General features: G+C 40.6%; 1 protein-coding gene across 1 annotated transcript in view; it reads right to left on the reverse strand.

Moving 5' to 3' along the window:
• Nucleotides 1-16,502, reverse strand: part of atrnl1b (attractin-like 1b) — a 71,009-nt gene extending 54,507 nt beyond the window's left edge. Inside the window, exons 1-17 of the mRNA XM_023276985.3 lie at nt 15,323-16,502; nt 11,859-11,942; nt 11,150-11,263; nt 10,456-10,584; nt 9,866-10,074; nt 8,846-9,020; nt 7,858-7,945; nt 7,087-7,348; nt 6,230-6,407; nt 5,949-6,103; nt 4,945-5,029; nt 4,227-4,441; nt 3,968-4,086; nt 3,566-3,698; nt 2,293-2,480; nt 720-933; nt 434-625 (exon numbers count right to left, since the gene is read on the reverse strand). Of these exons, the coding sequence (XP_023132753.2) occupies nt 434-625; nt 720-933; nt 2,293-2,480; nt 3,566-3,698; nt 3,968-4,086; nt 4,227-4,441; nt 4,945-5,029; nt 5,949-6,103; nt 6,230-6,407; nt 7,087-7,348; nt 7,858-7,945; nt 8,846-9,020; nt 9,866-10,074; nt 10,456-10,584; nt 11,150-11,263; nt 11,859-11,942; nt 15,323-15,579 (2,797 nt within the window). The 5' untranslated portion in view covers nt 15,580-16,502. The remainder of the gene's footprint in view (nt 1-433; nt 626-719; nt 934-2,292; nt 2,481-3,565; nt 3,699-3,967; nt 4,087-4,226; nt 4,442-4,944; nt 5,030-5,948; nt 6,104-6,229; nt 6,408-7,086; nt 7,349-7,857; nt 7,946-8,845; nt 9,021-9,865; nt 10,075-10,455; nt 10,585-11,149; nt 11,264-11,858; nt 11,943-15,322) is intronic.
• Between the last annotated feature and the right edge of the window lie 803 nt (nt 16,503-17,305).

The following is a 17,305-nucleotide window of genomic DNA, read 5'->3' on the forward strand; positions in this document are numbered from 1 at the left end:
TTTTACATTACTTCATGTGTGAGCATTTCCATAATGCCTGCTGCTCATTCCCAGAGATTTATCTACAATCTTTGTTCCTTGGTGCGAGACTGCCTTTAAACTACTTAAAGCCAGCTAATGGTAAAGAGTCTGTCTATAGCTCGGTCAGCAGGGAAATCTACCATTTGGAGCTAGATTGTATGCAAAAGTAATTGGCCATTACAAAGCAAAAACAGCTTCCAAAGCCAATCACAGAAAACTAATACGATTTTCCCACTGACAAAAACACCTTCCACTTTAAGCTGTTACCCTGCTTTAACCTCTTTTCTCTCCATGATGAATATTGACTGCTTACAGAAGCCAATCTGGGAAAGCTTATTGTTCGCCACCCTAATGCCAGACTACAGACTTCCAGGAAGACTCATCTAGATTAAGTTCAGTAAAAGACACTTACCCACGCAATCTGCAGTCTGCCACTCCAGACACTGGCCGTAGGGAAAAGAGATGACATAGGCAGTAGAGTCGACACAGCGCTGCGCACTGCCACACCACATACACTCCATGGCCTGGCTAGTACAGTTGGCACAGTTGGTGTGCAGCGAGCAAGGCTTCTTACAAGATGGACGGGTACTCTGATTGGGGTTTCCTGGATAAACAAATGACACAGCAGGAGAACATTAAAAAAATAATTTAAACTACTCTAAATATTAAGGTAGTATATGCTTCCATGTGTCTCTTACCAGTAGCTTTTTCACAGATGAGGCCGTGGGCAGTAGCAGTGCATGGATTGGCTCTCAGGCCCGACACCTGAGGCTCCTCCAGGTACGCACAGAAACCAGAGTCGCTGGGTTCGCCGGGCAGCCAGCGCAGACTGCTGTTGGTGAACGGAGACATGTCCTCCCAACCCCAGTATGACACATTGATCTTCCTCAGGCCCACCCAGGGAGATAGCCGCTGTGGGAACACAGCAAAAGACTAAATGCAATGCCTGAAAAGCTACAAGGTCTTCAAATGCAAGATGCAGTTTAATAAATGTGGCTTCCTTTCTGTGCCATCATGCTATTTTTAAAAAAAAAAAGGAGAACGGCTGCAGCATTTACACCTGGGAACCAAAGTTGCCATTAAAAGTCTACTGAAAATAATTTCACAGATATGATTACTTATTTGCCTTCAGGATTCAACTTTTAATGTGATGGTAAAATGATGTGGAATGGCATGTCAAGGTTTTGTTTGGAACAAACAGCCGAGTTTCAGCCTGGCAGACTGACAGCAAATGATATTCTCATGAATACAGCAGGCATGACCAAACTTAAATCATCAGCAGACTCCACAATTTTCTGTCACAGCAAGAACGATGTGTACCTGTGAGAGATGAGAAGGTGAGTGTTTGCCCAAAAGCGCATTTCAGCATTTCCATTAAAGATGAAGAGGCTTGAATTATGATGCTGTTACACTGTTATTTTTTTTTCTGTGAACAAATCATTATTTATGATTTACATTTTACAAACTGTTCTCAGTTGCACTGCTGAGCAGACTGGACATCTCCAATTTCAGTCTGTCATAGTATGACTCAAAAGTAACAACAGCCTGGTAGACATGAAAATCGAAACTTGAAGCTGGTCCAATGCCACAAACTGACGTGCATATTCAATGTGCATGTGTTGACGTATTTATGATTAGAAATTTTAGAATAAGCCTTGAATAAAAGCAAATTCTCTGATGAAAGTTAAAACAAACCAGCCTCAGCAGTCAAGATCTTAGACACTATAAGTGCTAATGATCGTTCCTACAGACTAGAAGTCATGTGGTCCTGGTTTGATATATGCAGCAAAGTGAGGGGCAATTATCACCGTCTAATTTGTCAGGTGCACCATCTCAGATGCAAAACTATGTACAAACTGTACAGTTTGAGGCACAGCCTTGTGAAAAACAATTTAATGAGCAATGTTTGAAAGGCGCGAATTACGCTAGCTAAAAGGATAGCTGCAATCAGACAGAACACTTGTACAGAAGCACAAAACTGATCAAGAGAGAATCATGTTAGAATTCAGAAGTGCTCAGCATTACTGACAGGCCGCACTGGCAGATTACAATTGCCTGCTCATTTCCGTCGGCTGAACACCGAGCTGTAAGCTCCATGTTCAATACAGGAAAATATTTCTAAATGAATTTAATATGCTATGTTGTGAGTCATGTCTGCAGCACAAACATGACTCACAATAAAGCATCAAAACGACATACACTCTGTACCTCCTTTTGAATATATTGTAAAACCAGCACATTGGTTCCATCTATTCACTTATTTATCTTTACCTTGTCCTGTTGTTGGAGTTTCTTGAGCTCTTCGAGCACAAAGTCCACTTGTTTGGAGGTGGTGAGTGATGCAATGTTGCCATTAAGGTTCTTGCAGTAGTGTTGGGCATTGTCGTAGCTCTCGCGGCTGGAGTTGATCCTCAGGCAGGCCTCGCCCACCTGGCTCCAACCCTCACTGCACTGCTGAGCTAGAAGACGGAAAGAGAAGATGCTGACAGTAAGCAAAAGCATGGAAGATACTACTGAAAAACTCCCTCTCTTTTAACCTTTACAGCCTTACCTACCTAAAATCACTTGTACTTTCTTTCATTTGTAAGAAAAACATTGAATCATTAAGTAAGAACGTTAGTTAAATACTGCTCAACGGGGAGTGCTATGGTTCAGTAAAATCAAGCAGCAAACACAGAACACAGCAAGCATAACAAACCACAGGAGACTAAAGATTTAGGGCTTAGTGTGTGTGCGGCTGTCACTGATTTTACATAGTGTGTGTATGATCAGCAACTCCCTTTCAGGCATCAGAAATCCCACACACACACACACAGATATTATGTGCAGCTCCCACTGCACTCCCCTTAGGCGACAAGGCTTCATGAACTGAAAATTATGGATAAAGTGACAGCACTATTTCTTCAGATTCAGCCAGCATCAACATCAACAGCAGGACAGGTGGGAGAGGGGGGGTAGTTGGTGAGAGGTAAACTAAATACACTGCCAGCGCTGATAAACAACATCAGGATGACATCTTGAAAATACATCTCTGCAAATACCACATGCAGTGTTTAAGCCACATGAAGAGGAGCAGAAGAAATAAAGAAGCAAGTCATCATTAACATCTGCTAGAATTACTGGAAGGTTTCAATCACATACGGACATTAAAACTGATCAAATAAAGCAAACTCTCACAGTACAAATCACTGAATATAGGTTTAAATATATCTTTCACGTCTGAATGTCAGTAGAGTTCTTCATTACAAAGAACACAACAACCTATGTGACTCTTTTGTGTTAAGTGCTCACACTTATCAATATCTACACATAAGATCAAGGATAAGGGTATTTACAACCATATGTGTCTCACTTAGAGCTGCCGGGAAAAAAAAAACTCCAAATTTATCTTTGCTTCCCAACAACGTCCACAATCTTGACTGGAACATACTGAAAACCTGACCCTGTTGACATGCACGTGTGGGAACCAAAAATCCAAAGCCTTCAATAAGATGGTGTGTTCATGTGTACGTAAATGCGCTTGCTGCTCCAATGACTTGCTTACCAGGCAATGCGTGACACTGTGAGTGATTCTGGTCCCACTGACAGTTGAGATTCAGTGAGCAGCTCTTGCAGTTGGCAAGCTTGCTGCACACCTGCTCATTCCGCACCGGACACTCAGTGAAGTTCTTCACATTCTACAGCCGCAGGGAAAATAATTATTAGGATAGGAATTAATTACAAATCCAGACAGAAAAAAAAACAACCCTGTTTCTGCTATAACGCAATGAATTTCGCTACCTTAAGCAACATTTCACAAGGAAACTATGTACTCCTAACCACATAATGAGAAATTATAACAAAATCATCACTCCAGCATTCTCTGCTCATAAAATCTTGAGGAAAAAGTGTCTTTGTGTGCATGTGTGAGCTGAAGCGCTCTGCTGCCTCCTGTTGGAACACTCACAGAGGTGCAGTTGCTGGAGGCGGCGATGCACTTCTTATCATCACACCACTGGCATCCATTGGTGTTTGCTGTACAGCTGGCACAGTCCGAGAACCTGTAACACCACTCGTCTACTGTGACTAAAAAGAGACAGGAATAAAAGTGCAAAATGATACATGTGTATATGAAAACACATTACATAACAACAGTTAGTTTGGGAATCAACCACAAATTAAAGCTCCAACAAATACGCAAAAAAAATTTTTGAAGTCTTTCTCACCAGCTTTAGGGGGGCAGAATGAGGCAGGAGTCAGGCTGCCGTGAGCCATGCTGGGCTCCCAGGGGAGACATCGGCCTCTGCTCCAGATGCAGCGGACCCCTGGCCCAGCTTTTACACAGCCCTCCTCTGCCAAGAAGGCCTGGCAGCTGGGAGGTCGGTAAACAAGCACATCGTTGAGCAGCACACTGGAGAAGCCCCCAAACACATACATGGACCTGAGGAAGAAAACAAGAGTGTCAACAATGGCAAACAAAACAAAAGCAAACATGGCAGTTCTACTATGGAGTCTTTAAAAGTTTTTATTGAGCTAAAAATGGAGAGAGAAATGTAACAGTTATAATAATGATACGCTGGGGACACTGAAAAGCAAGCCACTAGACAAAAGTATTGAAGTTAAACAAGCTTTTCTTGTCAAGGCAATAGATAGTTATGAGAATTTATTCATTACTGTTATTTGTAAATACTATACATACAAATACAATACAAATATTTCCTTCACAAGGAAAAGAATCAAAATTCTGATTAAATGACTGTTACACATCCAGTACTGTGAACCACTGTTTTTGGTTTAAAATATCCAACTACTGGAGAAAAATGACTTGTGGTCACACAATTGTACTGAGCATGAGCAGGGCAGAAGTGTAATTACTAGATCAAACAAATGATCAAACAGCTGATTGCACCATCGCCAGCGTCTCTAATTCCAGTAGAGACTCACCCATTGCTAACCACAGCAGAGTGACCGAAACGGTTGGCATCACGGTGCAGGTCTGGCTTTGGCAGAAGCCTCCACTCATCACAGGCTGAGGAAAACACAAGGTCATGAGTGCAAGTCTATTTTCTTCATTTGTCTTCTTTAATGTGACCCAGTTAACTAAGGAGACTAACATAACCCTCTGAATCCCAAGTAGTTTTTCCTGTGTTTTTTTGCTCCGGTTACTTTTTTTACTTATTGTGGGCTTATTGTTCACTGCAATTTAAAGTCCTGCTCCTGTATGGAAACAGCACAACCATGGCTTAAAGTAGACAAAAGTAAAAAAAAATACATTCTGTGCAGTATGACATATTTTTAATTCCATAAGTTAAAAAAAGACTAAATGAAAGTTCAGTTTCTTTGATTATTCATTTTACAATAATTGAACAAACCTTCAGTCACTACAGGTGCTACAAATAATGGAAAAGGTATAGGTATTTCATTACTATTACTACTATTTGTACATCCCATTTTTCCAGAATCTGATTATAGTGAACTAATATTTAAATAAAATATTTTGAATAAAGTGATGTTGATGAAATCTCACAATTTCCAAATCTCAATGAAACTGCACGAGAAACATGATTTGCTTGAGGACTCTTGAAAATTTGATGATTCTTTCTGTTGTACAGTTTCTGACCATAACGAATCGTGTAACTTGGGAAATTGTTTAAAAAGAATATGCCTTTTAACTGGCCAGAGGGTTTTGGAGTTCAGAGGGTTAAATGTACTTTCTGTTGAATTTCTTATTCTGTTGATAATAAAGTAAATAATTTGAATGTTGCAATATTCACTTAATCTACAGCCCACAAAATCTCAGTAGGTGCTCTTAAATATCTAGACTTTTTTTTTTTAATTCAACACAGACTCAAGCATAGAAGCATTTCAAACTCAAAAAAATTGGAGTTTAACTAATGAATTACTAAAACTAACAAATGAAAATGATTCCACAGCAGCATGAATCCTACCAATGTCGTAGGCGAGGAAGTCAGCAGAGAAACACTTGGCCCCGTTGCTGAGCGATGTGTCATTATGCGTGTTGCCACCAAAGAAGAGCAGAGTGCCGCTGAGCAGCACAGCTGAATGCAGGTACCGTGGAAAGCCACTTTCTCTCAGAATGAACCTGGAACATATGCATGACAAGGGTGTCAAGGACAACGGTAACAAGAAAGCATGTAACACAAAGTGACATACGCAGTCTGGGATGCATAATGAATAATGAAAGCGGCACATGAATGTGTTGATTTACCATGTCCGAGTGTTAACGTCATATCGGTAGAGGTCATCAACAAGGCCGTATTTGTTGGCAGGCAGAGCTTTATAGCCACCATGAACATAGACGCTGCCGCTGTCATACGTGCTGGTGTGGCCGTAACCTCCTTGGGGAATGGCACCTTTAGTTTCAGGCACCAGCCAGGCGTTGGACCCTAACAGGAAAGCATGGACAGCATTAACACCCAAGAAAAATCTATTTTTTCTCAACCAATTTCATTCTAATCATTTGGAGACAGCTTTGTTCTTCATCAATCTCAATATTCCAAAGTCAAATTGTCAGGGATGGTTAACATTGTAGTATTGTCTGCACTTATGTGATTTCTAAGTTTTGATCTTCAGTTTTTCATCATCATTAACATGCCACTGACACCAGAAAAAGAGGCCACGGTACTTCCAAGCTTCTGTTTTCCAAAAACTATGTTGTAAAATATGGTGCTCTTGGATTCATAAATTGTCTTTTGGCAGGTTTTCAAGAGAAAAAGGATTCCCAAGAACTCTAAACTCATGATTAGTTATGAACCTATTGCCTTTTGGAACTAAAACCATCTTCACTTTGTCTGCTGTGGCTTTGAAACTGACTTCAGTGTAAAATAAAAGCACAATCCAAAGATCTATTTTAGAGGATATTACATAAATGAATACAGATATACTGTTATTTATTAAATTAATTCATACTTCTGTTTCAGAAAAAAGTCAACAAACTGTGATTGAGCGAACTCAAGTTCCCAGTAGACACCTTTCCTAACAGTATGACAGGAGGGAAGGCTATAAATAGCTGATAGAGGAGACATACAAAACGTCAGGGTGTCTTCATTAAAATCTGTGACTCACTCAGGTTGTACTCCTGAACGTTGCTGATGTAGCTGTAGATTGGGGAGTAGCCAAAGATAACCAGCATGATCGTTTCGCCACTGTCCAGCTGGACGCAGTGTGCCGAGTGTCCCTCCACAGCATAAATTTGAGCTTGAGCCGGTGGGCCAACCACAGGGTTTCTCCGTTGCCACGTCCGACTGGGCACATTGAACACCCACAGCTCGTCTGTCACATTTCCCCACCCGGCCTCCAGCTTCCCACCAAACATATAGATGTCATCCTGAACAGAAAAGGAATGATTTGCTTTAGTGATTCAGATTCATGTTCAAACAAGCATGCAGAAAAGCTGATGCACACAGGAATAAAAGTGGCAGAATCTGCTACCGTGCATAAAAGCATAATAGTATAAAATGTGCCTTTCACAAGAGCCTGTGTTCAGTGCTTCATTTACTTACTGTTCAGTGTACAGAGCCACAAACCGCACACCAGCTCATCTTAAAATGGGCAATGTGTCAGACATCCAATAAAAATAAAAACTGCCCTTTTTTTTAATTATAGAGGTATGGTCATGACTCTGTGTCTGAACTATATTACAATTATGTATTCAAAGATGACGTGGAAATAGTGGAAATGTTTCCCTTCAAAAGTGACACTTTCCTTTATTTGTGCTCAAATTCTATTGCTTTTTCACTCAATCCAATTCTCCCTTTTTCCCAGTAACAGCTGCGGTTTATTTAAATTCCTTCTGTACCAAGATGGGTTGAGGCATATCTGTGTGTGTGTGTTTACCTGGTAAGCAGCAATTGAGTGGCCATATCTTGGCACAGGGCCACTATTGATGGGAACTGTGTTCCAAATGCCACTCTCCAGGTTGTAGCTGCAGAGCAAAGCATCAGGACATTACACTTTAACTACAGCCCCAACTCACAACATCAAAGAGCGTACAGAACATATTTATTATCTTCATACTAGAAACACTGCACACACTGACTTTGCTCCTCTGTGACTGTACATAAATAGATGTTTACTTCATTTAATAAAGGCAAACAGAAGTAGTATTTTCCTTCATGCGATAAGCATCACTTTAGTCTTACACCTACAAGAAGCGCTATTGTTAAGTTACAGGTTTTGCAAACTGACAACATAAATATTAAAACAAATTCCTGTTTGCAGTCGTTCACAATGAAACAAAACACCTGGTCACATCATCACACATTAGTAATTCATACAAGATGCTTTCTGAGCATCAGGAATCATAGCACCTGGAGAACAAACATTGAGCAGATGCCGAGAGCTTGTCCGAGCAACAGAGATAAAAACAGTTAATAATCTGAAAACGGATATGAATCAGCACTGAAACCAGTACTGCATTTCATCTGCAGATCCACCCAAGTATGTAAAATACTAAATTCTCAGTTGAACTTAGCGAATGCAGCACCTCTGCAATCATGAATCCCACCTCTGCAACCTTAACTCCCATACTTGGCAGTTTAAAAAAAAGACAAACCGGTAGTTTTCTAAAAGGACAGTAGCCAGAGAAGTGTCCACCTTTTCCACTTTTAGTCATTTTTGCTTAGATTTATACACATTGATTCAAAGTAAAATCAGCACAATCCACATGTAAATGGCTATAAAGGTAAGAGTTTGGTTGGGCAGAGTATGATTTGGAATTTGTAAGTGGATCTCGATTGAACAAAGTCACCTCCAACACATACAAATGGCACATTTAACTGTCAGGTGAGAGGAAAAATCAGTACTTTGAGAAAAAGCCACTTACTTGAGAATCATCTGGAAAGAGCTGTAGTTGAAGGTGTATCCGCCCACCACCCACATGACCTTTTCCTGCACCACGGCCTTATGGGAGGCTCTGGCGAGTGAAGTGCCAAAGGGCTTGACACTGGGTAGCACCCAGAAGGACTCGGTTGAAGGTACAGTTAAAGAGCAGTCTGGGCCTGCAGGGACATACAAGAGAGGAAACAAAAGGGATTAGAGCTGAGGATTAAAGTTTAAAAATACAACAATGTTTGTATTAACATCTCCAAAATAAACATTATTAAAATTCTCTTTATAGCTGCACTATTTTAAGGCAAAGATGCATATTCATCTAATGCTTTTATGATGCAATTTTTCCCCTCAGCATCTGATGAATATTTTCATAATTACTCGCTGAAACTTTGAAGAGCAAACATGCCGCCCGCAAACCATCAAACCACAACACGGGCATGGGCACTCCTTAAGCGAACATGACAGGCAGGGAGGTGTGAACATGTCAGACTGTGTGAACGGAGGCCATGCTGGAAAAGCGCATGCCTCTGCTAATTATTCTGTCAAGTTTCATCATGCAAAAGCATTCGGTTCCCTCCAGCTGGAGGCACATAATAACGCACTGTCACCGGGCTTATCGACATGTTACCAATCAGCGTTACAGTGCGACATAACACAACACAGCTGTTCATGCTTGTCTGCTAGCACATTGTTCATTACATCTTACTGCATAATCGGCACCGCAGACATGGCAGGAGCAGTTATTTGGGTTTTCATGTGAGGAAACACGGAGAAGTGATGAATTGTAAGCTGAAGGATACTATTCTACACTGTTATTTGATGTCTGAGGATCACATGTGCCCGAGAAGCTTTTATTAAACTGATTTCTGTGTAAATGTCACCATATACTGCTTGAAAAATATCCCCCAGTTGGAAATGTATTCCTCCTTGGGTTGGATCAAGATATTGGAGCAGTTTAAATGACCTAAAGGCTTTTTAGCATCTGCAGGATCTGGAGAGAGCTCGCCCTTACCTTGCCAGCTGTCATTGCAGACACACAGCTTCTCCCCGGTGAGGTCGCAGTAGCCGTGGTCGGGGCTGCCGCAGTTGTTCCTGCAGTAAGGGATGTCACAGGCCTCGCCTTTCCAGTACTTGTCACATTCACAGTACACTCTGCTGGCAGCCGAGTTCCCAGGGGTGCACTTCCCATGGCCGGAGCAGTTATTCGGACAAGAGTTGATCCTGGACAGCAATACAGTATGTTTTCATTTAGGACTTCAACACATTATACTCTACTGGGGCGAGCAGACTGAGGATTTGTGTTATTTAGCTGTAAGCAACAGGGAGTGGGATATAAAGATGGGTAATGCATGAGAAACTATTGAGAGGTCATTGGTTATTAACAGCGATTATTGGTATAGAGTCTGGTCAGACAGAAAGCATTTATAATAGTCTTTCTGTTGCAAGAAGCACATAAACACAAGAATAGTTAATGTAGTCTACAATAAGTTGGACAAATCTTTTCACTCTTAACACTTACATGTAGATGTGCATGCTTTAAGAGTGAGAAACTGGGTTCCTGCTGAGATAACCAGCACGAAAAATACAAATCACAGCACTTACGAGTAAAATATTTCAAATCCTGTCAGGTTATAGGCAGCATCGCTGAAAAAGTGTAGTAGTGCGTAGCCTGAAGTTGTCTCAACCTCAGGAACCGTCTCATTACCTCGTATCTCCGGCACAATGAGACCACTTTGAAGAAAGGCAGAAAAAGCATTAGCATAATGTTACTGAAACCCGCACCAGTCCTACAATAACAAGCCCATAACTTTCTGCTAAATCAGAATGTCTACACACAAGCTACAGTAATAAGATGTTAAGAACACTACAAAGGCAAATCACTAAAAATCATAATTAATTTCAAAATGTTCTGAAGAACCAATATGTTTTTGCAGTTTTGTAATAAATGCATATAAATTAACATTAAAGTGTTGATGCACACTAGTCTCTCAATTCAGAAAAATATATGTGCTCTGACAAAGCCACTGATTTCAATTATTACACACATTTTTAGGAATGATAGATACTGACCTCAGATTTGTCACCATTTTACTAGTAGTAATGCCATAGGGTCTTAACCTTGACCCTAATATTGAAACTAGTCTTATATCTCATCATCTGTTGTTTTAAATGAGCTATAAAATAACTGTGATTTCACAAGTACACATTTATGATGTACGAAGCATCAGTGTAGTACGTCATTCGATGACAATATCGACTTTGCTCAGATAAAAAACCTAATCTGGGGGTTTCTCACCTGAAAACAGCAACCAGAGGAGCATATATCGAGTCTCCATCATAGACGTACATGTGGTCCCAACTGCACTCTGTAGCAAAGTGGTTGAATCTTAACCGAAGAACTGCATTTGGACTGGAGGTAGAAGATGCAACAAAATAATCATGAAGGTTTCATGGATAAACAGTCGAACAGCATGTAAAACCTACTCACATTTTTTAGATCCCTGCATGATGCCGACGAGCGGGCCAAATTTTAATTGCAGTTTTAATAGATAGCACTCCTGACAAATTGATTTTGCTTCAGTCTAATTGCACTCTTGGTGCACTGAAATATTCATTTCCAAAATGTATCAAGGTCTAAGAATAACAGCCTGCCTCTCTATTTATTACCATCCTGGTAATAAAGTTTCCCAGCAGCTCTGTCTTCACAGCGGCTGTGGTTGCCATGACAATTAAAAGCATCAACAGGTAAAGGCATTCTCTCTTTCTCCGAATAAATGCTGATTAAAACGCAGCAGTAAAACACAGCTCAACACACAAACGCACTGAACTTCCAGAATGCAAGACCCAGCTTAGCATTACACTGCGTAAGCACCAAAAGTAAACTTCCCTCAACAGAGATGCGGATCAGCTTGATTTAATTGCATTAATCAGTTTACACTCCATAATTGAATTTGGCTGTGTGTGCTAAGCTTCAGTAGAACATACTAATTTACACAAGTACTTACTAGCCCTCAATGAGCCAGGTGCACTTTGTTTTGTACTTGTAGTTGATTGGACCATCGGTGAGGTATCCTGAGGGTTCTGTCAACCTGGAAGATCACAAATTCAAACAAAACAATAATTCAAATGGCAGGTATGTAAGCACCGTGTGTAACATTAACAATTAGTGGCAACAATCATCAGTTTTATCTAATCTAGAGCTTATTTGGTCAGACCGCTGCCCACACAAGGTTAAAGTCAATATTTCTTAATAAAACATTTGAAGGAGTAATCATTTGCTCTGTTGTGGCTATCCACAGGCAATGGATCTTTTGTACAGGAGAATTTACTGCATAAAAAGCAGATGATTGCACTCTGTCTTGTTATCTAAATGTGTGTTTTTCCAGAGATAATATCTAATAAAAAAAGAAGAGAGCATTAAAAGTAAGCTAATGTCAGAAAGGCAGGGAATAAGTGCTATAACTTCACTGACACCGAGTTTTTAAGGCTGTACTGATATTCAAAATTCTAACTAAGAGGCCTGCAATATTACTTATTCCAGCCTAAATACATAACTCTCAAACAATTCTCATTGCAGATCAGTTTTCTGTTTTTTCAAATCGTGACTAAACTACATCGGAAATTTCTTTGCAGCTGAGTAGACTACGTAATGGGGACACCGTTTTTTAAATACCCTCAAACCAAGTTTGGCATTTCTCTACAGCAGTTTCTTGGTATTTATGAGTTGGCATACACGTCAGTACCAATTTATCTGCAGAAAGTTAAAATCAGCCTGGCAGTAAGTCTCCTCTTTTTATGTCCCCGAAACAGCCCTGGAGAAATATGACACCCAACTAGTTGTCAGACTGTTCATCTGGTGATCAAAAACGGCCAACAATTTTGATGATTTTCTTGGCTGAAAGGACAGTTTGTAGTTCAGAATCAGCAACACTGGTATTAGGAACAGACATCAAGTTGTAGCAACACAAACATTTTCCGTGTCCTCAACTGAATTTAGGAAAGTGTTCAGGGGAACTACTGTGTGTGGGTGTTTTTCTTTAATAAGCAGATCTCTTATCCTGGTTCGGAGACTCCTATAAATGTGGACTCAGGTGTCTGACTGTAGTCTCACAGTGCATTTAATTTAAAAGATTCAAGATAAGAAAAAAAATAGCAGTCAGCTCAAGGTCAGTCTCAAACAACAGAAAGATTCAATCAAACATCTTCTGAAAAGGTTCTTCTACCCTCACACAACGTATGTGGACCAAGGAAAACCACAATGACAGATTACTTCTGAATGGAAATTCACCAAAAGAAATATTAGATGAATATTTCCCACTGAGCTCCAGAAAGATTAGACACAGTGATGCATTTTCAGTTGTGCACAAATCGCACTTTGTTATGAATCAACAAAATTAGCAGTAGTTGTCAGCAGTGGTAGGCTTCTTCCATGACCACAAAGGCAGACAGCAGCCATGGTTGTTTTATTTCTGATTACAGAAGCATCACAAATTCACACCAGGCTCTCGTAGGTGCTTAGAGTAAACACACATGAACTGAATTGTGTTGTCTTTGTGTCTCTGGCAATTGTTTTAGATGCATAGCATGACAAAAGATTACTTTCAGCTCAGATGTGTTGACAGGATAATGGAGTAAAGATGGATCGTAATTTCATAAAGATACAACAGTATCCATGTAAGATTTTCTCTTGATATACAGCTACAACACAGCTTTGTGAGCAATTCCTCATTAAACATCTAGTTACACTGACTACTTATGACTTGAGGTGAACACTTACGATATAAACACCCAGCAGCAAGCAAGTGCCACTGACTTAGGGCTGTACAGACATCTGTGAATGATGAATTTTTCATGCTGCACTTTGGATTTCCCGGGGAAACACTACCCCCTTCAAAACTCTAACCCCTGAATGCATCAAGATTCTGCACGTCTCTTCCTTTACGATAACACAACATGACCAGAAATTCATCTATGATGCTGATTTACACGTTCATGATAGGAATCCACACTTGTTGGAGCTCGGCAGCAATACATAATTGATCTTGTGCGAACCATGGTGCACGTTTCTATTCCAGTGAATTTCAAAGTCTCATTTCTCAGCACAATCAGTAGTTCCTTTCTTAGTGATGAGAGGTTATTCCCTGACAACATGCCTGATGACAAGCCACACTAAACCTCAGACACATCAGGAGCGATGGTAATTACTGTGATTGAGGCACCTCTGTACCACAGAGTGCTCCTCAGGTGTACTGAAAGGCCATTAATATGCTCCTGTCAGGATGAGCATCACTATTGCCATATAGTTTGAGCATTTATTCTTAGTCATTGCATCCCTGCCGTTTCCTTCAGCACTTTACACACAATCTTTAACTCACTGCGCCTATTAGTCTGCCGTCATCTACCCGTGCCTTCAACAGACATATCGCTACTGGAGCTGTATCACTACATAGTTTGAAGGGGATATTTTAAAATCAAGTTGATTACAGATGTTCCCTTGAAGCCACTGCAGGCTCCTTCCTCTCACAAAAGCAAATAGATTTGATATGTTTAGCGAGTTTATCCATGCAAACATACGAGGCCACAGGTCAGTATGACAGGAGAGGCTTGGTTGTCCAGTCTTTACTTGCATGTGCAGGTTGGACTGTGCAAAGCAATGACACTCATTCATTTAAATTCTCACTTTCTCTTCTTGTGTGGGAGAGAACATCACACTAAATAAAACACCTAACCAGATGAAGAAAATAAACATCTGGCATATGATAACACTTGCATACATCTCCAGTAAACACATATGAATTACTAACAACTGGCTGAGGGGCAAAAAGGGCTTTGTATTTCATTTTTCAAGCAAAATTGCCCAACATTAGCTTCTTGTAGCATATTAACTGCATCAATTTCATGCTTTTGCTTGTCATTTGTGATACTGGATTGTTGCGCTTCATCTTCAATTTTTGCAAAAAAGTGCAGAGGTTTGTCACAATTTTCTGACATTTTAAAGACAAAATGATTAATTACAGAAATTATCACTACTTTACTTATGAAAAGAGCAATTACACCAAAAAATATCAGTTTTGGGTGATAATATTGGGTACATATGCATGGACCAAAAGCCTTGCAACCAGAGAACAGGGTTCAACAGGTCTGCTAGCTTATTCACAAACACCGTTTAGTGGTGATCAGAATGGAATCTATTTACTGTGTAGTAGAGTTTATTTTTGCAAGCATGCAACCATTTTTTTCACTACTACTACTACAGCAAATTTCCTAAAAAGCTGGCTGCACATAGGTGTGTTTGCCAAGTGCCAATGACACCGCTGCTGGAAGGAAAACAGCAGCTACTGGGTCAAACTGGATCCTAACCTACTTTGACTGGCTCAGATCATTTCATAACAATCTGGCAACAGTGACTGCAAGTAATCTGATGTTGGCCACAGATAAAAGAGTGTGGATTTAACGCATGGCCACTTACTTGAAGCGCCCTTGGCAGTGTTGGCACTGATCTCCAACCCATCCTCGATCACAGATGCAGGATCCATTGATGCATTTTCCGGAGAGACAGTTCTTGTCGCACGGTTTGGCCGGAGAGGCGTGAGTGAAGAGCACAAAGTAAAACAAAACATACACCACCAAGTATCTGTTGATATTCACCATCCGCAGATCGCTGTGGATGGTGAATTTGGGCCCAAAAAGAAAGAGTTTAGCTCTACATTTCCCCCCAGGATCCATGTTTTTTCTTTCCTCTCCAGGTCGACCAATCCGAGTAAAACACCGGGGCCTTGAGGTCTACTTTGGGTGAAAGCCTCGGCTACTCAGGATGTTTCCGTTATAACAAAGAAGTCCTGCATATTTGCTGAAGGTTGTGCATACTCAAACTGAGGCTCAGCTAAGCCTGCTTTACAAAGCTTTGGAGAGGGGAAAAATGGCTAAGAAATTGTTAGCTAAGTGTTCATAAAAGCTGCTCGGTTAACCGCATGCATAGACTTGGAGTGGGAGGAATTCCCTTCACCCTACCTCTTGTTGGAAGAACCTACCTAAAAACATCGACTAAAGCTAGTGAAGCAGCTAAGTCGTTGAACACTAGCTAGTACATCATTTGTTAGCTTATTAGTTAGCTTATTTGCAGTTTGGCCTCTGCTTGGTAATGTAACGTCCCTGCATTGATTCAAGACCATTCTCTCCCAAATGCCATTTCAGCAGCCATTTTAATGCGTAAACAATCCTTCAAACTGAACCGGGGATGTGCACTTCACCGTACGACGGTCGTTCCACAAGCCGTTACACTTCAGCCGGATCTTGTCCATGGACGAACAAAGGGGTTGTGGCGTTTGTAGCCGCGGACTCCGAGAGCAGGCTGCCGCAGTCAACATGGATGTGGTGTGGCGTGGGAACTGGAGGGCTATTCTTGCCGACTAGGGGGGCATTGAGCAAACACTTTGAACTGTTGTTGGTCCCGCTCGTCTACCTCCACGGCGATTTAAGCATCCTCAGGCGTAGATTTCGCTGTCGGCAACGTGTGCTGTTGTGTCCTTACACTCCAGTTGTGGGGTAAAAAAAAACAAAAAACACTGCCGTTGCTCTGAAAACATGACAAGAACAGGCTGCGATGGATTTGCTAGCGCAGCGACACTAGACAGTTCCTCAGGTTGGAGAAAACCAAACACAGGCTGCGCATGCGTGCTGAGAGCGGGTTCCATTTAAAGGGACAGTGACCCAAATCCTAGCAGCTGTGCTATGCGGCATTTAAAAGCTGGATATGATGTATTAATACATATTGATATATGAATATACTGTAGGTCAAAGAGCAAGGATTTCCATTTTTATAAGAACATTTCTTATTCCCAAATCAGCCATAAGACACAGGCCCAGCAAGCGGGAAATGTTCCCACAACACTGGCAAACATTACCTATAATAAAATGTTCGCAAAAAACGTTTTAATCTAACGTTCAAAGAATGCTTTGAGGGCATTCATAATTTTAAATAATGTGCATATGCGGTTCTAATATTACAACATTCAGAGAATGTTTGAAGGATGCTTAGGATATCTGATTATGTTACATGATAACAAAAGACTCAAAAATGTTTTCGAGATGTTCTCAAGGCCTTATAGGACAGAATGTGTTTTTCGAAAATGTTTCTGTCATTTAATATATTAACAAAAGTGCAATATTTTGCCTGCAATATTCTGAGGATATTGCTGTTAAGAACGTCGTTCTGTCAAAAAAAAAATATCCCACAATGTTACATGTAACAAAGGATAGACAATATCAGTGCAATGTCTGGAAACTGTTGTGAGAACTTTTTTAGAATGCCTTTTGAGAACATCCTGCCTTAAAGAGAAACATTCTGGAAGCTAAGAACATATAAAAGCTGGATATGATGTCATATATATTAAGTTCAGATGTTTGTAAAAGTAACAGCTGGTGGCATATTGCAAATAATCAGCAAATCAAA

The sequence above is a fragment of the Amphiprion ocellaris genome, chromosome 18, assembly GCF_022539595.1.
Source record: "Amphiprion ocellaris isolate individual 3 ecotype Okinawa chromosome 18, ASM2253959v1, whole genome shotgun sequence".
NCBI classification, from domain to species: domain Eukaryota; kingdom Metazoa; phylum Chordata; class Actinopteri; family Pomacentridae; genus Amphiprion; species Amphiprion ocellaris.